This window comes from Camarhynchus parvulus, chromosome 4 (assembly GCF_901933205.1).
Source record: "Camarhynchus parvulus chromosome 4, STF_HiC, whole genome shotgun sequence".
NCBI lineage: Eukaryota > Metazoa > Chordata > Aves > Passeriformes > Thraupidae > Camarhynchus > Camarhynchus parvulus.
The window spans coordinates 41047984-41069915 of record NC_044574.1 but is presented as its reverse complement, the minus strand read 5'-3'; the positions used below and the strand labels follow the sequence as shown (position 1 = coordinate 41069915).

The 21932-nt window shown below is 40.3% G+C and overlaps 2 protein-coding genes across 2 annotated transcripts; one reads left to right on the top strand and one right to left on the bottom strand.

Moving 5' to 3' along the window:
- Positions 1-723: 723 nt before the first annotated feature.
- C4H4orf46 (chromosome 4 C4orf46 homolog) lies at positions 724-2470 on the bottom strand. Its single transcript, XM_030947062.1, has 2 exons — positions 2239-2470; positions 724-2143 (listed from the first exon to the last, which is right to left on the bottom strand). The coding sequence occupies exons 1-2, from the start codon at positions 2398-2400 to the stop codon at positions 1988-1990; spliced, it is 318 nt and encodes a 105-aa protein (XP_030802922.1). The 5' UTR covers positions 2401-2470; the 3' UTR covers positions 724-1987.
- Positions 2471-2564: 94 nt separating this feature from the next.
- ETFDH (electron transfer flavoprotein dehydrogenase) lies at positions 2565-21920 on the top strand. Its single transcript, XM_030947059.1, has 13 exons — positions 2565-2674; positions 4610-4756; positions 5180-5409; positions 6268-6349; positions 6621-6739; positions 7048-7125; positions 9644-9790; positions 11536-11676; positions 13637-13780; positions 18638-18806; positions 20522-20704; positions 21047-21268; positions 21577-21920. Exons 1-13 carry the CDS (start codon positions 2641-2643, stop codon positions 21738-21740), a joined length of 1860 nt encoding a protein of 619 aa, XP_030802919.1. The 5' UTR covers positions 2565-2640; the 3' UTR covers positions 21741-21920.
- The last annotated feature ends 12 nt before the right edge of the window (positions 21921-21932 follow it).

Genomic DNA, 21932 nt, shown 5'->3' with positions numbered 1-21932 from the left:
ACAGGCTACCAAAAGTAGCTCACCACAGCTTGCAGACTTCAACAAATACAAGTCTTTAGATGTCTCTGTATGCACAAGGGAGATGGTCAAATAGAAAATTATCAGTCTTAATAGGTGTCATGACATCTACATTTTAATCACTTTGTACATGACTGGATGCATTATAGTTAAAGTAATTTAAAGACCACAGCCATTCAGCACTTTTTGAAGCATTATTTTACTTCCCAGAATTACAAGGGTAAAATGAAAAATATCCCATCTGAAACAATACCCTAGAGGCAGTTCTTTCATACATTCTTAATGAAGAGAATGATTTCTATTATGAATTATTACAACTTCCCTTCTTCTTTCAGTACCGTATTCAGTCTGATGGCCTAGAAGCCCAAAAAGGTAAAAACAGCTTCTTTTCTGCATTGTTTTGAAACTATTTAAAATTAAGTTAAAAGATACTTCCAATGTTTGCACTTAACTTCTTAGCAGTATAAGAAGTAAAATTTTGAAAAAGTGTGGCTCACACTTCAACTGTTTACAGAACTTTGGATTATCTTTGGATTTGAAACTGAAGATTGTTAAGCATCTTGTTTCCACTACTGTATGTTCTACTGAAATAAAATATTATCTGCTAAATAAAACTACTTCTTTTCCAAGCTGTTCAGCAACATTTTGGGTTGTTGGGGTTAAAAACACCTGAGCAAAATCTTGCCACATGGATTGTCTTTAACTAGGACAATTAGAACTCAATTCAATAAAAGTTCCTTACTCAGGGGCCAAACCCTCTCAAGGGTTGCAACTGACTTTGGTGAGATGTGCAAGGATCCTGCCATTACCTGGTTTTCACTACACATGATTATGGTTATATTCACTGTCACCTTTGTTTCTATCAGTAACACAATAACAGTCAATACTTCGTAATTTTTGCAACTTGTTTATTGTTTTCATAAGCAAGCTACAGTGGGTCTTTCTCAAAGTCTTATAAGTAAAAATAAGGCCTGCTAAGAGGTCATGGCAGAGTCTCGTTCTCCTGCAGCCTGCCACTGCATCTCAGCATTACTTTTTTCCACAGTGCCTGGTTAAGGTACAGGAGTGTCAGGACAACTATTTATTATAGATCAGCCATCCTTCAGACCAAAAGGTTCTATTAACAGTAAGCTCTAGACTATCAAACTAGTCACTGCTTAAGGCAAAGATAAAACACCAAATACTGAAAAAGCTCTGAGGTGCTTCCCCAGGGACGAGAGAATAAATGTCACAGATTCTATTCTAACTAATAGAAGCTTTTACTTACAGTTCAAAATAATCCATCCTATCAGTAAACAATGCTGCTAAACTTCTACCCTGCAGAGATATATGGTCCCCCATAAGGCACTTTATTACAACAAAAGGTTGGGTAAAATTGTTTGCAGTAATAAAACATCTTGCAAAAAATAATCTACAGCTTTATAGACATACATTGCAATACTGCTAAAAATAGTAAGGTTTGGGGTATAGGGTTTTTCTACAGCTCATAAATAAGCCACAACTTGTCTCATTATCCCATACTTAACATTAAAAAAAAAAAAAGTGTGTAACAAAAAACTGAAGTTAGTTGAAGTTTCTCTGGAGCTGGCAGGGTTTCTGCTGGTGACAGCTCTTGAAAAGGAGGGCTGACAATTTTTTATCATAGGACACCACTTCCCTACCAGTAAGGAGTTCTGAACGTAGCACTCATACTAACTTTGTATCTACCACATTAGCACGAAAGAGAGGAAAAAAAAAGGAGAGTATGAGATCGCTTGAGCTTCAACGAAGAATCTAAAAGTCAAAACTGATTCCCTAAACAATTTTTTTTATTCGGTAGACTAACATAAAACATCCATACGAGAGCCCTCAGGTATTTGTGCGAGATATCTGGGGGCAAACAAAGCTCCACTGAGGTCCCTGAAGGCGGGTCGAGAAGAGTCCCGCCGCAGCGCGGGCCGGGCGGGCGGCTCGGCGGGCAGGGCCGGCCTCACCCGCTGGGCTTCAGCGACTCGTAGCCCTCCCTCAGCAGGTCCCGCCACGTCCTGAGGAACCGGGCGTTCTCCGAGCACTTGGTGGCCAGCTCCTCCACCTGGGCAGACACGGCCGACGTCGCCTCCAGGATCTTCGCCAGCGAGAAGGCAGCCTGGAGGGACGGCAGAGAGGTTGGGGGTCACCGGCGCCCGGCAGCGTCCCCGAAGGGGCCCCGGAGCCCGCCCGGGGGCAGCGCGCCGCACTCACGTCGCCGATCTGCATCTCCACCTCCTCCAGCAGCTCCCGCGTGTCGCCGCCGGGCAGCTGCGGCGACCCCGACCCCTCGCTCCCGCCGCGGACCCTCCGGGGCTGGGCGCCGGGCGATCCCTCGGGCACCGCGGCGGGCGGCAGCGGCCCCGCCTCGGCCATGTCCCGCTCGGCTCTCCCGCGCCAGACGCTCCTCCCGCCCGAGCACCGCCCACGGCCCGCCCAGGCCGCGGATGGGCGAGTGGCAGCCGCGGTCACCGCCCCCGCGGGCGGCTCTGGGAGCTGTAGTCCTGCCGCCGGCACGGGGCGGGGCCGTGGCCGGGCGCGCAGGCGCGGGGGGGCGAGGCCGGCGGGGTGAGCGCGGGGCGGTCGCGGGAAGCGGACGGTGCCGGGCCCGCTGCGATGCTGTTCCACCGCTGCCCGGCCGCCGGCCGAGGTAACGCGCCGGGCCCGGCGGAAGCGCCGGGGGCCTCGGCTCGGGCTGGGGCGGGCTGGGCAGGGCTGGGCTGGGGCGGCCGCTCGGCGCGGCGGGTGGGGCCGGCGGCTGGCGCGGCGCCGAGGCGGAGCAAAGGTCGCGGCTGGGTCGCGCCGGTGTCCGGGCGGGCGCGGGGGCGGCGGGCGAGACCCCGGGGCTCCCCCTGCCCGGGGCTCCCTCTGCTCGGGACTCCCCCTGCTCGGGGCTCGAGGGCTAGAGGACAGCGATGTGCGTGAGCGCTGCCCGCGGCCCGGCTCCGTGATATTGACGTGGGTTGTTCACCTGCAGCGGGGTGCCTAAAAACATGGGCGGCACGCTAGGTGTCACCTGCTTTAAAGAGTGAAATAAAGCAGCGGAACGAGTGTCCTTACTTGGGAAGTAGTTGTGGAGACAGCATCCCGACAGCTGTTACTGAAGAGCTGCCGCAAAGTTTCTCCTTGGGGATTGCCTGGCTCGTGCAGGCGTTTCCCATCGCTTTCCGAGTCCCTGAGCTCTCCATAGCGTCGTGGCGCAGGCACTGTGCGCTGGCTGGGCAAGAATCTGCCCTCTGTTATCATTAAAGGTGTTCGGAGCAGAGTTTCACTTCTTTTGCATATGTGCAAATGAATTGGTTTTGGGTTGTTTTTTTAATATGCTATGTGATTCTTAGTACCATCACTTATGGTCAAATAAAAAAAAAATCCTGAAAGTTAAGTTAAAGTGTCATTATATATATATATGAGTGTAGTTATTATCAACCTTATAGAGTACTTGTTCTCAGATCCTGCCTGGTTGCAGGTGAAGGATAACTAAGAATCATGAGGTGATATGATAATACCACCTTTCATGTTATGTTGGTTAGGTACAGAATTCCTGTTAAGGAGCCAACATGGATAATACTTGCTACCTTGCATGTAGAGACCTCTGTCCTAATTGTCACCGGGCAGGGTTATGACACAGGATGCTTGTGCTGGCCTTGCCGATTGCCATTCTCAGCTAAACATTTCAGTCAAAGCACACTGGTGATTTTACTTATGTAATTTTGCAGAAATACTCCACTTTAAATATGGTATTATTCTTTTTTATCCCTGAAAATAGAGAGGTTTTTTAAGGAAAGAAAATTATTACTCAAGGTGCTTTAGTTTATGGATCTTTGAACTATAACTAGTTTTCATACTAACTGTTCTAGAGTTTTTTATTACAAATCACACACATTTATTACATGTTTCTAAAAGAGGGAAAATATGACATGTAATAGCCCTCTGAAAAGAGTCCTGATAGGTTTGATAACTTGAAACTTTATTTTCCATCCATTCGCTTATGCAGAAATTCTAATTTTGTTTTCACAACAATTACTGTATCCGCAGCAAAGGTAGTGGTTACCTGTATCTACTGTTCCTAGCTCTGGCCAAGCACACTTGGGTTCAGGTCTGTGCTTTTGCTGCAGACTATGGCATGTACTTTAGGTGAACTGCCTTGTGTTAGTAGCCCCAAGCTGTGTGTCTCAACATGTGTTGAGATGTCAGAGCTAAACTTGCATGTCCTGTTTCTACCATTGTTTGGTCACTTTTAATGCAGTTTGAAATGAACCTTTTGAAGTTCAGAATTAAATCAGAACTTAAAGTGTGTTTGGCACCTGTGTATATTATCCTATGTCAGCTGTGCATGGCTGGCCTGTGTACTGAGTAAAGAATGCTTAAAGGAGAGGCTGCTTTTTTTTTTTCCCTGATAAAAAATTACACAGCATCATCCTTACTTGAAAATTTTAAAATCTGTGTTTATGGTTCCTCATCTTCACATCACCTGGTAGCCTTTGGGAGGGGGAAGCTGTCATATTTGTTGTACTACTCGCATCTCTGAAACTTTGAAAAATTTGGAAAACTACTGGTTTGACAAAGTTGTTTCTGGCTTTTGCAGCACGTCAGTGCTTTCATGCTCTGAAGTTGATAAAGAAGGATTGCCTTCAATCGCTGCGTGTCTCACGATGTGCCTCCACTGCCGCTGTGCCTCGCATAACCACACACTACACAATTCATCCTCGGGACAAAGACAAACGATGGGAAGGTACAAACACTGCCTTCTTTAAAAGCTGCTTTATTATTATTATTATTATTATTATTATCATTATGATTGTCATTGCTGAGTCTTAAAGACATTAAAATGTCTTGCTGGTTTTTTCTCATTATGGAAATTTTCTGTGCTTAAATACAGTTCTAATATTTCAAATGAAATTTTTGCTTGCTATCTCACAATGAGTGTCTTTAGTGCTATATTATAAGATCAGAAGAAACTTTATGCTTGTTTTAATAAAGAAAATATAAAAGCAGTTTTTAGTTTAGGGATTATCACAACAAGATTTAGTTCTGTTCAGTATGCATCTGCTTGGTTTTTTCAATTGTTCTTACCATGAGGGTTTGGTTTTAGTGAGAGAGAGGTTGGAAGAAATTGGAGATTGGCTTATCTTATTATCATTTTTTTCTGTTGAAGGGGTAAACATGGAAAGATTTGCAGAGGAAGCTGATGTTGTCGTTGTTGGAGCAGGCCCTGCAGGCCTTTCTGCAGCCATTCGACTCAAGCAGTTGGCTGCTGAGCACAGCAAAGAAGTGCGTGTGTGTCTGGTGGAAAAGGCTTCTCAGATTGGTGCACACACGTTGTCTGGTGCTTGTGTCGAGCCAAGGGCCTTAGAAGAACTCTTTCCAGACTGGAAAGAGCGAGGGGTATGTATGGGCGTGTGAACACCAAAGTTCATTACTAGTTTGTAATGAACTTCATATCTGACTCATTCCAGTATGAGTTAGTACCTGGTACCATTGGTAATAAGTACCATTTTAAAATACATTGATGGAACAAAACAAAAATGGGCGCCTTCTTTTTAGTCTGTTTCCTGTAGTTCAACAATGCTGAATGTTTTCTGTCACAGATAGGCTGTGGGCCTTGCTCTTTTCTGCAGTAGTCCTAGTGCACATTCACAATATGTGTGGTGCAGCCTGGGGTGCCCTGCACTTGCTGCCTGTGTGCAAAGTCCAGCTCCTGTGTACAAACAGGAAGATGTTTGGTCCTTACCAATGACAGATGTGGTGGATCTGTACAATAGCTCTTCCTGGAGATGACTGATACTGACTTCTGTGCAGACACTCTGGTGTAGCAAAGGCCTAAGATGATTTTAGGAGAGAGGTCCCAGAACAGCTGTCTGGCTTGCAGCCAGCTGCCTGCTATCACCTGAGAGCTGCAAGAAGTCAGCTGTCAGCTCTTTAGTTTGCCTTATGGTGATAAATCTGCAAGTTGAGCTGCCTTCTTTAGAAAGGTCTAGAATATTGATGTAGTACAGGCCTGTGTACAATAGATGTTATTTGCAAATTCATTCTTTTTTAACCTCAGTAGTTGTGTTGATTCTTGCCTGATGACTGCCTCATAAAGTACTTTATCTTCTCTCTTGTGGTGCCTTCCTAAAGAAGTGCTATACTAAACCTGTACTTGACTGCCAGTTTGATTGTTTGATTTTGTTGTTTCTGTTTTTTCTGTTGGACTGGCTGAGAAAACATAACCCTCTACTTCTTCTATTTCATTTTTTGTAGGCTCCACTTAAAACTCCTGTAACTGAAGACAAGTTTGGAATTTTAACAGAGACATCTAGAATTCCAGTGCCAATCCTTCCAGGTAAAGTTTAGTGAGGGAGAAGAGAGTGAGCTTCCTCTGTGTCTTTTTGAACTTCTGCATGAATCAAAAGAAGTTTGATTTGGTGTAGTGCAGCAAGTGTATGTAGACTATAATAGGTTACAGTGATACACTCTGTGTAGGTGATGGCTCTGATAACACATGAGATTACCTTGAAGATAGTAGCTGTAGATGTGACATCTGCTGTTTGCAGCTTTGGTTATTTTGCTTAGTGTCCCATGTGTTATATGTGTGTGTGTCTTTTTTTGCCTAGGGCTCCCGATGGTTAATCATGGAAATTACATAGTGCGTCTGGGCCACCTTGTGAGTTGGCTAGGTGAACAAGCAGAAGCTTTGGGTGTTGAGATATATCCAGGCTATGCAGCAGCTGAGGTACTAATGACATCAGTGTGTGTTTATCAAAAGTGGTTTTGGAACCCCCCTCAGTGCGGTCATGATCATCTATACATGTGCAACATTCCTTTTAACTGATATGTATCGTGGAAACTGTGTTTCTCTGTCTCAATTCCCTGGCTCAGATCCAGCAAAGTGTACACAATACATGAATAAATTCATAATCTTCATGTTTGACCATGAAAGTCATAGTGCTTAGAAGTTCTGCTTTAGAACTATTAATTAATGGATTCAAAGTACAGTTTCATTACAATGTTTTTTGTTTGTTTGTTTAAATATTTCCAAAGGTACTTTTTCATGAAGATGGTAGCGTGAAAGGGATAGCAACTAATGATGTAGGCATTCAGAAGGATGGAGCACCTAAAGTGAGTATCTATCTTCGCCATAACCAGGGGTCTAATTATGAAAATTCTGGTACATCTGCTTCTACTGCCATTAGTAGTCTTGCTGCAGCATAAGAAAAATTGTAAAATTCAGTACCTCTCTTCCCTCTCTATTTAATTTGATTGATTGCCTGTGAAAGTTCTCCTCTCAGAACATTGTAAAATTCTTCTGAGATTAGTAGAAAAAGCCTTTTCATAAAAGTTGTCTTGAAGAAGATTATGTAAGGGTGTTTTGGCATATGTGAAATCTGGAAACAACAAAAAGAACTCCAGGATCTCCTGGAAAAAAGTTCCAAAGGTGAAATAGAAAGTTTTAGTCCATCTGGTAGCTAGCAACATGTAAGAGGGTGTGCTTCTGGCTGGTTTGGTTTCCTTGATATTTACAGCCACAGTTGCACTTGCTGACAGTCTGTTTACCTTGTTGGGGCAAGGTACACACTGAGTCTTTATACCTTTATGCTGGTTGGTCATGTTTCTGCATCCAGAAGGATGCAGTAATCTGCCCTAGGTGTCAGACTAGGATTTTTGTTTTGTTCAGTGGAATCCAGAACCTGCCCTAAGTGTGCTGTTTCCCTGTAAAATATGTTGGGAAAATGTGGCACCTCAGAATTACTTGGAGCAACTTTCACACAGAATTATTTGACTACATAAATTAGGAGTACAAGTTTTTCCTTAACATTTACTTTCCTTTTTTATAAAGTTTTATTCTAGTTTCCTAGAGTTTCAAAGAGGTATTCACTTGCACATAAAGTGTGGGCTATTTTTCCCCATTTAAGTGAGAAGAAAAGACTCTTTCTTGTTTTGAGGGAATAAAGCCAGTGGAGGAGTAATGTATTTTTCCAGTGTAATTTTTTTATCTGCTCTAGGGGACAGACACGCTCTCATTTTCCAGTGCATACTTTGTCCAGAAGGTGGCACAAGTAACGTGTGCAGCTTCATTGGGACTTTGGGTTTGTTTTAAGATGGGAAGGAACATTTTAGATGTATTTCTTAACATCCTCAAAACATAGATTCATTTCTTTTCCCCATTTGTTCTGGGAGAATGCGTTTCTTAAGTTCTTTCATGTGCATAATGAGTGTGCCTGTACTGCAGCTTTTTTTACTGCACTGTCACTCAGTTCAAGTTTTTTAGCTGCCAGTTTTGTCAGTTGGTACTACCTCCAGTGCATAAAGGCTCAGGTAAATGGTGTAGTTTGTATAACCTCCAAGACAAGAGTATCTTCAACATGTTTATACAGAGCCTAATCAAATAGACTGTGGTTAATGAATAGATATTCGCCTTGCAGTCAGCACCAACCAAATAAAAATGACAGTGGTAAAAAAACATTGTAGCAAGTTGCATATTAATTCTTGTGTAGATACTGAAGAAGATTGTTAAATGTGAAATACATCTGTGTCACATTACTGAAATGTTTCAAATTACTGAATTTCTAATATTTACAGTGTGGAGTTGTAGTTTTTTTGTTTTATATAAAGCTACTTCAAAGTGGACACTATATATTCAAGAGGTAACTCTTGTTTAGAATTTTGTAAAATTAATTCAAGTTCACATTGACAATCAGAAATTCAAAGAGTACAAGAATTTCACAAAATTCTGTGACTCCTCTTTAAATGTAATTCTCAACTAGAGGGAACATTTTCATTTGTAAGTTACAAGCAGATTGCACCTAAGAGACAATTAAAAACCAAAGCAGTAAGCTTCTTTTAAACCCATGCTGGCTTACCTTGAGATGGTTTAATTGAGTACTGTTGACGAGGTTAATCCAAAACTGTTTTCCTAGTCTTTTTCAACATCAAACTTTCTGACTGAAATCAAGGTTTTTTCATTATGAAAAATTTGTAAACATAATCTGTATTCTTGTCCAGTGCACTCACAGATGCAGGTGATGTACTCATACAGCAGTATGCCAATTCCCCTTACCTGGTTCTCAATCCTTGTTGCAATTTTTAATGACAATTTTTTATAGTTGTATTTTATTATAGTTTAATTTTATTGTATGTTTTAACGTGCCAGATTGGGGTAATGTCATGTGGTGGGTCTTTTTGGGAGCAGGGGTGATTCAGGTTTTTCAGATATGGTAGTTCTGTCTACTCTATGACATTTGTGTTAGGGCACAAAACATTACAATGTAATGTGACTTCATGAGCAAAAATTAAAGTGTGATGTTACACATAAAGATTCTTTGTCAGAGTTCCTTTGCACCTTGTGAAGGAGCAGATTTGATATAAGTATTCTCTGACCTGGAAAGATTCTCTTTTTCAGTGATGAATAGCGGTTCACTGTGGGGCTGCTCTACTGGAATCCCCTTCCAAGACTTGCCAGGGGTGCGTCATGGTTGGGTGGAAAAGACAACTGAACTAGAGCCATAATTTGCAATGGTCTGTAGTGTCTGAGCTGTGTCACCAAGTAGTGTAAAATCACTTTATTACTCTCCATTTTCTTGCTGTGAGTTTGGTGTGGCACAGACCTAACTGATGATGAAATGCTGTACTTTTGCAGGCTACCTTTGAAAGAGGCTTGGAGCTCCATGCTAAAGTCACAGTCTTTGCTGAAGGTTGTCATGGACATCTAGCCAAACAGCTGTACAAAAGATACAATCTAAGGGAGAATTGTCAACCCCAGAGCTATGGCATTGGATTGAAAGAGGTACCACTTGCATAATTTTAACAATTAAAGAAAATAGCATAAGACTTAAAGGTAGATTCTGTTTGCTTTCTAGCTAATTTTTGTAAGACATAAGAATTAAAGAATTTGAGTTACACTTTGAAAATTTAGAATCTTTGCTGTTCTGAGGCTGATCAGAGCAGATGCTCTCTGAATGTTGTGACTGTTCCACTTCAGCTGCTGCTTCTCTTGTATCTATTATAACTAGAGGTACCTGTGAATCTGCTCTGTTAACATTTTCAAATTACAGTCATTTGTGATATCTGTTTTCCGTATATCTGCTAAACAAGGAAGGAATTTGTGCTGCCTAATTCTGGGGGGGCTTTAGTACATGAGGAAGGAAGAAAATACTTGCTGTGGGCTTTCTGTATGTTAGTAAAAGGGAGAGAGGAGAGCTGTTTCAGATGATGAGTCGTGATCTCTGAAGCACCTTCTGGATGAGCCTTTCTTTAAAAAAAAACTGCCTTTATTGGTCATATAAAATTGGGATAGGAATGAGGTTTCCTTTTTAAAATATTCTATACAATGGAAATATCATGAAAAAGAGCTGTATTATTTTAGAATATGTTCAGAGTTTTGACTATAACAGAATTACTTAACTATTTTGTAGCTGTAAGCACGTACTAGTTAAATTATTAGTTTACACTCTGTAGAGAATAACCATTCGGTAAATATGACATAGTTACAGTCTGTAATACTGAAATTGTCATTAAAAAAGGGTTTTCCTGTAGAGTTCCCTTACTTCCAGATGAGACTGTCTGCTTTAGCAAGTAGTGCAGTCCAGTAGGAGTGGATCTGAAGTAGTTGGTGCTGAGGAGCTGCTGTCCATACTATGCACGCCTCAGGTTTATTTTTACTTTGGACTAGCTGTCATCTGGTCCCATGGACTGAGTGCCCTTGCATTACTGGAATGTTTTAGATGGACTTTTAGGACCCTGTCTTTGAGTTTCACATTGAAGGAATCCAGTTCATGCCTTGGCTACTGTATGACGTGAGTCAAAACACAGTAGGTGGGAGGAATCAGAAGTCCCACTCAAAAATGTGCTCTTTAATCTAAACTGGAACATTATTGTAGGTGTGCCCTCAATGCTTGAGCTGATCTATGGTGCTCAACTGCCCTCCTGTCATACAGACTGTGCCTGACATGTACCTCCATGGTGCAAAGATGTTTTGTGAAATGAGCAGAAAATTGACTCAATCTTGAAAACATGAAGATGCTTCTCTGAGTTCACCATGGGTCAGTGGAGCACTGAAAACATGTAGAAGACAGCAGAGATGGGACAATTTGTTTGACAGAAAATATTTAGATCAACTCAGGCATATTGCTTTGTCCTGACCTTGAAAAACTCACAAGATAATTCATAGAATCGTATGAAAAAATAATACTTCCAAAGAAAAAAGTCAACATAAGCATTGCATTCTGTGGCAGAAGTATCTGCCAAAGTCACTAATATTAGGAATCTTGGAATGAAAATTTTGGGTGGAGTATTAGAGTCTCAGTCACATTTTCTGATACAGAGCATTTTAAGAGAGGTATTGGGAAAAGATTAAATAGTAATCCAAAAAACTATACTGAACAGTTGGTATTTTGCTGTATTAATTTTTGCATTGCTCATAGGAGTAAATTAAGTTTTTCCTATATGCAATTGTGTGTTTGTCTCTTAATATATTATTGAAAGGCCGTTACTTTGGAATCTGAAGTAATTTTTTGGTCATCCTCATTTCAGTTATGGACTATTGATAAAACAAAATGGAAACCAGGAAGAGTGGAACATACTGTAGGCTGGCCATTAGACAGACATACATATGGAGGATCCTTTCTTTATCACTTAAATGAGCCTGAGCCTTTAGTTGCTCTTGGATTTGTGGTAAGTGAAGTTAGTTTTTTTGATTCTTACGTGCTGTTTGATCTTCATTTTATGCAGTTTCTTTTCTCTGTTTTAATGAGAAAATGTAAATACAAGAATAGGAACAGACCAAATTTAGTCCTTTCTCAATCTTAAGTGTGGTTATGTCCATACTAGGGAAGGCTAATTTGTCATATTAATCTGTCTTTAATCCAGTGTCTTTTATTAAGACCAACTAGAAAACTTATTCATAATTTCTTTGCAAACAAAGCAAATTTTGGTAATGGCAAAACCAAATGACTAATCAAAACTGTGCTCAAAAAATTCTTGTAAGTTAGGAAATCTGAATCACATGCACTTTTTACAGTTCCATTTCCTAATCCATGTGTCAAACCTGTGTGTAACTCCGCTTTTTGAGAGAAGTGTCTAAAATGGAAGCACTGCAATGCTACTAGCAATGTCCCTTTCATTTCTGAGCTCTTCACTTTGGTTTTGGTATTCTCCACCGCTGCTGGCATTGCCCTCTTTAGCAACTGCCTTTCTGAATTGGGCAGGCAGCTTCTTCCTGTTTATTGCCACTTATCAGAAGTGTGAGATCTCTAGAGATAGTCTGGTGTCATTCTGGCAACCAGGTAATGCAAGGAGCACGGATTGGAAATATTCTCTATCACCTACAGTTCAAAATGAAAAATTAACTATTTACCCTATGCACGTGCTTCAACACAGATGTTGTAAGACCCAAGCATACAAATTGGACTTTCAGCAGCATGAGACTGAGCTGACACTTGTGTCTCCTAGATTTCAGAAGGATTACAGAGTGTGTGGAAAAATTCAATTTTTGTTTAACTGTTTTGTAAGAAGCATTGAAAAAAATTCATTAGCTTTCTCAGACACACATACTTGTCCTGTACAGATTTCCAATATTGGAATTCATAAGTACATACAGTAGATACTCAATTTCTGTTTGATTTTAGAAGGGCTGAGAGCTCTGATTCTTGCAGAGAATGGTAGGTAATCAGTAACATCCATATTCTCTCCAGAGAGGAAAAAATCAACTTCTGTGTGAACACACAATCACTTTTTTGTCTTTGAACTTTATACCTATTTCAGTCTGAGATGATTCTTGTAGTAGGGTTATTTTACCCTTATTTTGGAACTTGTTCGTTAATTTTGTCTTGTCAGCAATGCAGATGCAAGCACTGCTCTAAAAGCAGTGAGCTGCCACAGATACCAAAGTCTTGATTGCTGCTGACTCGTGATGTATTTTGTTACTTATCTCCAATAAAGCTCACAGGAACCAGAAATAATCCCTTTCTCAAAAGAGAAAAATTCAGCAAGAGAACTCTTTTTAAGAATATCTTAAAGATGGGAAATGCAGAGTCTATATTTGGTCAAATTCTCAAATGTATAAAAATCCTGAGCATCCAGCCCACTGGCAATCAATTTTACCCCATTTTCGGCTTTCATCATTGCTCCCCTGTGCTTTATTACAATGGTTCACCTAATTGGAAATTATAATTGACTACTAAACAATTTGAAGTACTGTTTAAAGTATGAGAGCTCAAGGACATAACAATCAAAAAATAATTGTTAACCTCTTTTTTCAGCTTTCTTTGGGCAGAGGTGTGAAATGCAAATTTAAAACAAGTTTTGCTGCTTATCCCACCCATTAAATCATGCTTAATTTAATCCTTTTTATACCAAAGACAGCTGAAAGGAGATTACAATGCAATTAAATATTTTCCATGTTTCAGGTGGAGACAAGAGCAGACTTGTAGCAGCAAATTTTTGGATTTGCTCCTGCTGTACCATTAATAAAATATATTTTTGGCAGTAGATTAAGTAGAATGATCCTGAGGTTGCTTTAGAATAAAATAGATTTAAAGACTTGATGTGGTAATATGCAATTGCTTTGATTTCAAATTTTTGTTGAAATTTCATACCTTGTTTTTATTGATGTGCACTTTTTTCTTTTTTTAAGGTTGGTTTAGATTATCAAAATCCCTATTTGAATCCATTTAGAGAATTTCAGAGGTGGAAGCATCATCCTAGTGTACAGCCTACTTTGGAAGGTGGAACAAGGATTGCCTATGGTGCCAGAGCGTTAAATGAAGGTGGTATCCAGGTAATTTTTTTTTCACAAAGCTTTAATCTTTGAGTTTTCTATAGCCATATATTTAGTGCTGTAGATTTGGTTTGTGTGCTATACCAAATGTTTTGCTGGACAGAAAAAGCTTCTTGTCTTGCTGGGTACTGGCTGCTGAGATCAGCTAGTCTTGGGCTCTGTCTTACTGAAAATCTTCTGACATGCTCACTTTACTTTCTGAATGAAATACAGAATCATAGAAACATTTTGATTGGAAAAGACCATTTACATCATTTAGTCCAATAACTAGTCCACCACTGCCAAGTCCACCACTAAACCATGTCCCCAAGTGCCACATCTGTATGTCTTATCCAGGCATAGCAACTCAACCACTTCACTGGGCAGCTTGTGCAAGTGCTTGACAACCCTTCCTGTGGAGATATTTTTCCTAATATCCAATCTAAACCTCCTCTGGCACAACTTGAACCCCTTTCCTCTCTTCCTGCCACTTCTGAGAAGAGACTGACCCTCACCTCAGTGCACCCTCCTTTCAGGTGGTTGTAAGGTCCTCCCTGAGCCTCCTTTTCTCCAGGTTAAACACCCCCAGCTCCCTCAGCTGCTCCTCATAAGACCTGAGCTCCAGGCCCTTCGTAAATTCCATTGCCCTTCCCTAGACACGCTCCAGCATTTCAATGTCTTGTGAGGGGCCCAGAACTGGGCAAAGGATTCAAGATACAGCATCACCAGTGCTGACTACAGGGAAATAATCACTGCCCTGATCCTGCTGGCCACACTATTTGTGATCCAAGCTAGGATGCCATTGGCCTTCTTGGCCACCTGGGCACATGCTGTCTTATGTTCAGCTGGCAGGACTCCCCGTGTCCTTTTTGCTGGGCAGTTTTCCAGTCACTCTGCCCTCAGCCTAAGGCACTGCATGGAGCTGTTGTAACCCAAGGACAGCACACAGCACTTTGCCTTACTGGATGTCAGTATAATCAGCCTTGGTCCATAGATCCATCCTGTCCAGATCCCTCTGCAGCAAATCAGCACTCCCACCCATCTTTGTGCTGCCTGCAGACTGACTAAGAGTTCACTCAATCCCCTTGTCCAGGTCATTGATAAAGATATTAACCTGGTCTGGCCCCAGTACTGAGCCCTGCAGAATCCTACTAGTGACTGGCTGCCAGCTCGATGGAACTCCACTCACCAACATTCTCTGAGCCCAGACATCCAGAGTTTTTACCCAGCAGAGTGTTTGTCCAAGATATGAGCACCCAGTGAAGTGAAATTTATATTGCAGTCAAGAATGTTCAACAGCAAAGATGCCACAGACAATCTTTTGTTTTGCCTCGAATCTTGGGGAAGACAGGGTAGTACCACTGATCTGTTCTTTTGAGGTCTTCCAAATTACTTATTTATCCCAGCAAAAAGAACTCCTTTTCAGTGCTTGAGCCTTAAGTCACTGATAGTGCTGAAACTATAATGTAGTTTGGCAGGTAAATCTTTACCTCTTCAAGTATGAATACCTTGAGTTTCTTTCATGCTCAACTTTGAATTTCTGCTTTCTTCAGAGGTGGAATACTTTGTTAATTTTGTTAACTAAAGTGGTGCAAAAGGTAAAATTTTGAATATGTATTATTCAAGACTTTCTGATTGATACATTTCCCTTTAAATACTGACCTTTCTGACTAAGGTCAGTTGAAAGGGCTGGAAAAGCTTGCAAAAAAATGGTCTGGAGTTTATATTTAACAGTTTTAAAGTACATGCAACCTGTTAGCTTCTCATCTTGAAACACAGGGTGTGGCAGTATGTTCTGTACTCCCAGATCCATCTTCCAGATGCTCCTTTCAGTTTGGACCTTAAAACTAGCCTGAGTGTCCATGATCTGCAGCCTGTATGTGGGGCCGTGCCACTGCCCTCGGACTACTTTGCCTTTCCTTTTTGAACCTCTTCTTAGTATAAACGTGGCTTCACGAGGTTCTTGCAATACAAGCAGAATTTCATCACAACTTCACTCTTGTCACAGTCATGTGGAGTTAGGCTTTGCCCCAGTGTGCATTCCTGGCAGTGAGTCATGTGAGTTCAGGAAGCAGCTTCTTGATTACACCCATGCTGCACATTTAATCAATCTGATTGTTGATTTTGTCCACTCTGCAGTGGAAATATGCCATATCACATTGTAGCACAGCTGTGTTACTGGCTTATTTCAAAAACCATTGCCACTCCACTATTAGCACAGACACCATGAAAAATACCAAGATGTTCTAATCTAGACTTTTATGCAAGTGGGGCTTCTCTTTCCACCCTGTGCCCTGGTTTCTCTATCACACATAGTCATTGAATTTCTGGCTTTGGTGAAGTAGCCAGAGTGTGACTTTAGTTGCACCCTCCTTATACTCAAAACCTGTAGCTGAAAGAATACAGTATTTTTAAGTCACTTACAGACTTAATTGCTAAGTTACATAGTAGAACTACAGATCTTGCACATCTCTGCCTCATCTTTGAACATCTTTGCTGGATTTAAACCAATATGTCCCTTACTTTCCATTGTTCCTAATATAAAAGCATGTTTTGCTTCATTGGTTTTTTGGTGCTTTTTTTTTTTAATTTCCTGTAGATGGATTTGATTAGATGATCATGAAGTCACTCTTCTAAAAGACTTTTTTTAATACATGGCTTCAGTAAAAAAAAGCTTTATTGATGATTCACTTAGGAAGAGTTTTAAGATTAGCTCTTCTTTTGCATGTGTTGCTTTGATTAATAACTGTAGCAGTCTGACTCATTTGTATCACTGTAGTCCAGGAATATTTTCTTATGTAAGTCATTCCATAGCTCCAGTTTTTGATTTTGGTAACAGAAGTGCATCAAATAGGTGTATAGAGTTACCACCAACTTCAGCTTTTTAGTTATAGATAACCTAATGACCATGATCTTCAATCTTTAGCACAGAGTGAAGGGGAAGAGAGAGTGCATGTGTTTTTTAATGTCTGTGGAAGGAAGGATGAGAGTTTAGTAACTTAATCTCTGTAGCTACTATTTAAAATATTTATTAAAACTGCAAAACAAAGCACCTAAATTCCCATGCACCCTCTATTTTGTCTCTATTTTATCAAAAGCTTTTGAAAGGTTTAAGAGTTTTGTGGAGAAAAAGGTGTTGCAGTTATTGGGCAGTGTATGCTATGAATATCAGGGGGGAAACCCGACAACCCATTTAAGTGTCAAACATTAGACTCACTTAACAGATTTTAAGCCCTGGTCTGGAGCTAAGGGGAGGAAGAACATGAGGTTTCCTGTCTGCCAGAAGGAAAGACTCAGCAGGGAGCAGGTGTCTCCTCTTCTCTAAAGCAGTCTTGTTTTGTTTCTGTATCTCAGAGGCATGATGTGTTTCTTCCACTGGCTATGAAAGCAGGCACCAAGTGCCATAGTACTAAGAATGAGAATTACTACCAAAGCTGCAGTATGTGCTATCTTTTGTGTTACATGACTCATCTTTAATCTCATTTATTCTTTAGCAGTATGGTGGGTCACTGTGCATATTACATGAAACAGTGTTTGCAGAAGAAAAGTACTTGATCACCATCTTCCTATGCAATTCAGAGTCAGTCAAGAAGTCTTTCTATGCTTATGTCAGTGCTGCACCATTGAATCCTAATAGATAACATAGGATGGCTGTTGTCTGAGAAAAGAGAGAGCATCCCACATACTTAATCTCTTTGAAACAGTGTTATGTAGCTGAACTTGAAACTTCTTTTCCCAGAAAAGTAAGTTGTAGTTGTGTTTTCAACTTGAATTACCTTTTCTGTGAACCAAATCACTAGGTCTCTGATTAAACAAATTGCACAAACCACAAAGGAAATGCTGTGTAATATAACTTCTTTTAGTGATTGCTATATGACTATACAAAAGTAAGCAGTCCTGGGTGACTAGTAAAGAGGTAACAATTGAACAAGCAGAAGAAACCAAACTTTTGATTTGGGTTACCCTAAATTCCAAGGGATACATTTTTATGACATTTTTCATGAAATTCAACTACTTGTTTAGTATTTAGGTTACTGCAAAATTAATTCTTTCAGACAGTTTCAATAAAAGCAGGATGCTAGGTTAAGATGTGCTGCTCAGCACTAAAGACTTTAGGAGGAAGGGTATGTTCAAAACTTCAGCAGTTTGTGACTTAGGCTTTGATCAGAGCTTTCTGCTCAAAGTTCTGCAGTCAGTCTGCACTTCAGAGCTGTTTCCAGTGTAAAATCTTAATCACCTTGGTGGCTGAGGTATTTCTTAGTCAATACAGGTGTATAACGTAGTATATTAATACTATTGACCTGACCAAATCATCTTGGCTGTGTTAGGTTTGTGAGTTGACCATGCTTGCTCTATGACATTATGCTTACAGAATGGGAGTAAGATGGTGATTTTGCACCAAAGTATATTTGCTGGCTGTGAGCAACTTCTAAAAAAAGGAGGAGGGGGCAGGTATGATAGCATTGTGCAGTTTCCTGTGAGGTGAGATGAGTACAACTTACTGTGTGGAAATCAGGGAAACAAATGGGAGTTTGGGTTTTTTATTTTAAAAAATTTACTTGAGCTTGAAAGAGGAACAGCCTATTGGTGAGTGACACTACTGGAGTTTTGCTGCAGATAAGGCAGCTGTGGAGAGGATATAAGGAAAATATCACTTTCATACTCAGCACAAGTAAAGGGTCTGTATTCCTATGTGCATACTATGCTCAAATTCCATGAGTAAGTGGAGTAACTGGTGTATGTTTAGAGAGTACACGTGCCAAATCTGAAAATTGAAAGGACACTCAAGCCTTATGCCAGTTTAATTTCAGAATGTTATTTTCACTTCAATAAACAAAACCAAACAAGAACAAAACCTTCTTTCTGTTTTCCCTTCAGTCAATACCCAAACTCACCTTCCCAGGTGGATTATTAATTGGTTGCAGTCCTGGACTCTTGAATGTTCCCAAGATCAAAGGAACACATACTGCAATGAAAAGTGGCATGTTGGCTTCAGAAGCCATTTTTAGTCGATTAACCAATGAAAATCTCCAATCAAAGACAATAGGTAAGATCATTTTACTTTGATTTGTAATTACCTTGTGTTCAATTAGAACCAGCACCAACTAACAGCAGTAATTAATCAGGCTGAATGAATTAGTTGGAAATGTGAATAAATCATCAAATGGGTGTGTTTAAGTTATATTTTGTTTATTTACTATTGAAAATGTCAAATTATTTATTAAAGAAATTAATATTTGCTGTTATTCATAAGTATTGATCCTACTGCTAGAAGCTCTAATGACCATCTGAAAAGTAAGCTTATGCTTCCTGTGTAAGTAAACAAGAATAGTTTTGTTCCTACAAACACAATAAAAAGTAGTGCTTTATGATTCAGAAAGTGTTACTGAAAGCCTGCTGAAACAAGAAAAAAAAAAGGGAATCGATTAGATGAAGCAAAACAGCACGAGATTTTTCAAATTTGCTCTTACTGTTGTTAGGATCCTGTTTTCATCCAGTCCTTTTTTCTGTCTTTTAATCTTTTAGTTGTCTCAGTTTGAGACTATGTGTATTTTATTTTACACATAATACAAGCATATTGTAGTAATCACCTGGTCCTGACCACCTTGTAGTGATTTGTTTATGGCTTAGTTGTCCCCTTAAATCTGTTAATAAAGTCTGTAGGGGTAGAGGGAGAACTAGAATTTTGGTCACTCTGGAGCTAAGACTATACCTAGGTGCCGCATGATGATTATTTTAGAAATCTTCTCTCTGTACTGGTGGATTGAGGCCTAATGAGCTCTCATTCAGCTGAAACGCACCATACACAGAAGGTGTGCTGAACAATTAAAACTTCAGCTAGACATGCTAAAATGCTTAGAATCCATCTGAAGCCATAAACACTGTTGGTGGGTAGTGTGCCACTCCTGCTTGATTATGGACAGGTTTTATATGCTGTTTTCCAGTCTTGTCAAGACTGGACTGCTACAGCCCACTTCCTTCTCTTTGCAGAGATAATGGACTTCATGGGAAATATGGACTGAAGCATGCTTTTCATATGTAGACAGGGCTTAAAACTCATTATTTAGAACATTTATTCCTATACAGTAGTAATGGAGAGTGGTGAAGAGAAAGCTCTCAAATAATCTTCATTTGAAGAAAGATTATTTTTAAATATAATTACTTGGCTTTAACTACACTGAGGTAGATGTATCAAGTGTGAAAGGTCTAGTATTTGTAAAGACTACAAAGAGTTTAAATCAAAAGTCTGCAGTCACATACATCTCATGAATGTGCTGATTACAAAGGGAGAAATTATCTAGCATTGGCATTATCTGTTGGGCCGTAGCTATAGTTACTGAAATGGGACTTTGGTTGCAAAACTTCTTTGGAAAAAGCTTTAGAATTGCAAACCTGGCTTTGGATCACAGGTGGACTGTCCTAGTCAGCAGTCAGATTCTGTGAGTGAGTAGCTGCTTTCCCACAGAGGTGCCAATGGAGCTACCTGCCTGATTATATTTTGCTGAGTTTTGAGACAATTTAATGCTGCTTGTGGCTCGTTTAATAGAGGCTACAAAGGAGCAGTTCATATCTGCCAACAAAACATATCTCTTGATTCCAGAGGCTGAAACATGTTGTCTAGTATATTCCTAGCTTACAGTTCCGAAATTCTCATTTTGCTGATTTCATTGCTAGCAGTTGCTTTTATTCAGCATTTATTCTTTTATTTCAAGGATAGTCTTGATGTACTGTAGGTACCTAACAAGTAATGTACTGCCTTAGGACTTGATGTGCAAGAATATGAAGAGAACCTAAAGAAGTCCTGGGTGTGGAAAGAGCTGTATGCAGTGAGAAACATCCGACCATCCTGCCATACTGTCCTTGGTGTGTATGGAGGGATGATATATACAGGCATATTTTATTGGATACTGAGAGGAATGGAACCGTGGACATTAAAACATCCAGGTAATTTCATTATCTCCTGAAGAAGATTCTAAATTTATATGTCAATCTTTTCTGGTCTTCGTTTCGGCTAGTGTACATCTAGTCCAGTCATGAGGCCTTGAAGTATACAAAAGAAAAGGATGATAAAGCATTGAAGCAGACCCTTGTATCAGCTATCACACTAAGACATTAAAACTTTGCTTAGTATAACTTGGTATAGATATTTGTCTCGTAAAAAAGGCTATCTTTTATGAAGTACTTCATTCTGATGACAAGGCAAGTTAAAACAGCTTAGTTAAATTGTTCTTGAGTAACTGCAAATTACAATAATTCTATACTGAAATTTATTAAAAATGTATTTAGGACCAGATTATGCTCAGCTCAAGCCAGCCAAAGACTGCACCCCTATTGAATACCCAAAGCCTGATGGAAAAATCAGTTTTGATCTCCTGTCATCTGTGGCTTTAAGTGGTACAAACCATGAAGATGACCAGCCCCCTCATTTAACTCTCAAAGATGACAGCGTCCCTGTGAGCAGGAACCTGGCTGTATTCGATGGACCGGAGCAAAGGTTTTGTCCAGCAGGTGGGTAACAAAAATCTGTGTGTCAGCTGTGTCTGCAAGAGGAAAGACTAAGTACTTCAGGAAGGGTCCACCTGACCGCCTACTTACTTCAAACATTCCATCCCAATTTTCCTCCCAGAAGGGGGTTCAGTTTAAGGTCTTAAAACATCTTAGCAGTACTTTTGTGATTAAATAACTGTTAAACATGTTAGAAGGGAAGTAAGTCACATTAGTGATACATTCTCTTGTTACACTGGCTGGTAGAGCATACATGGAGGGGGAAGCTTTTCAGCAAAGTGATAGCTCCCTTCTTGTCTTTGTCTTCGCAGGAGTCTATGAGTATGTTCCTCTGGAAACGGGAGAAGGATCAAGGCTGCAAATAAATGCTCAGAACTGTGTCCACTGCAAAACATGTGATATTAAAGACCCAAGTCAGAACATTAACTGGGTAGTACCTGAAGGTGGAGGAGGACCAGCTTATAATGGCATGTAAACTAACAGGAGATCTACTCAGTGACTTCTGATCACCAACAAATATGTTGGAGTATTTTATGCTGCAGCGTAATTAATGTACAGCACTGACTTGAATGTTAAGAGATTGAGACTAATGTGCCATTCTGAATTTTACATTTGACTGTTGCATTAAATAGAAAGTTGGTGCCTTCTGGTTAAACCCTAGCCTTAT

Bases quoted from the DNA above. Each gene is read 5' to 3' on its own strand.
- C4H4orf46 (XM_030947062.1), bottom strand. From the start codon at position 2,400: ATGGCCGAGGCGGGGCCGCTGCCGCCCGCCGCGGTGCCCGAGGGATCG. The intron at 2,144-2,238 runs GTGAGTGCGGCG...CCGTCCCTCCAG, and splicing joins TGGAGATGCAGATCGGCGAC to GCTGCCTTCTCGCTGGCGAA.
- ETFDH (XM_030947059.1), top strand. From the start codon at position 2,641: ATGCTGTTCCACCGCTGCCCGGCCGCCGGCCGAG. The intron at 18,807-20,521 runs GTAAGATCATTT...GTACTGCCTTAG, and splicing joins TCTCCAATCAAAGACAATAG to GACTTGATGTGCAAGAATAT. The intron at 20,705-21,046 runs GTAATTTCATTA...AAATGTATTTAG, and splicing joins GTGGACATTAAAACATCCAG to GACCAGATTATGCTCAGCTC.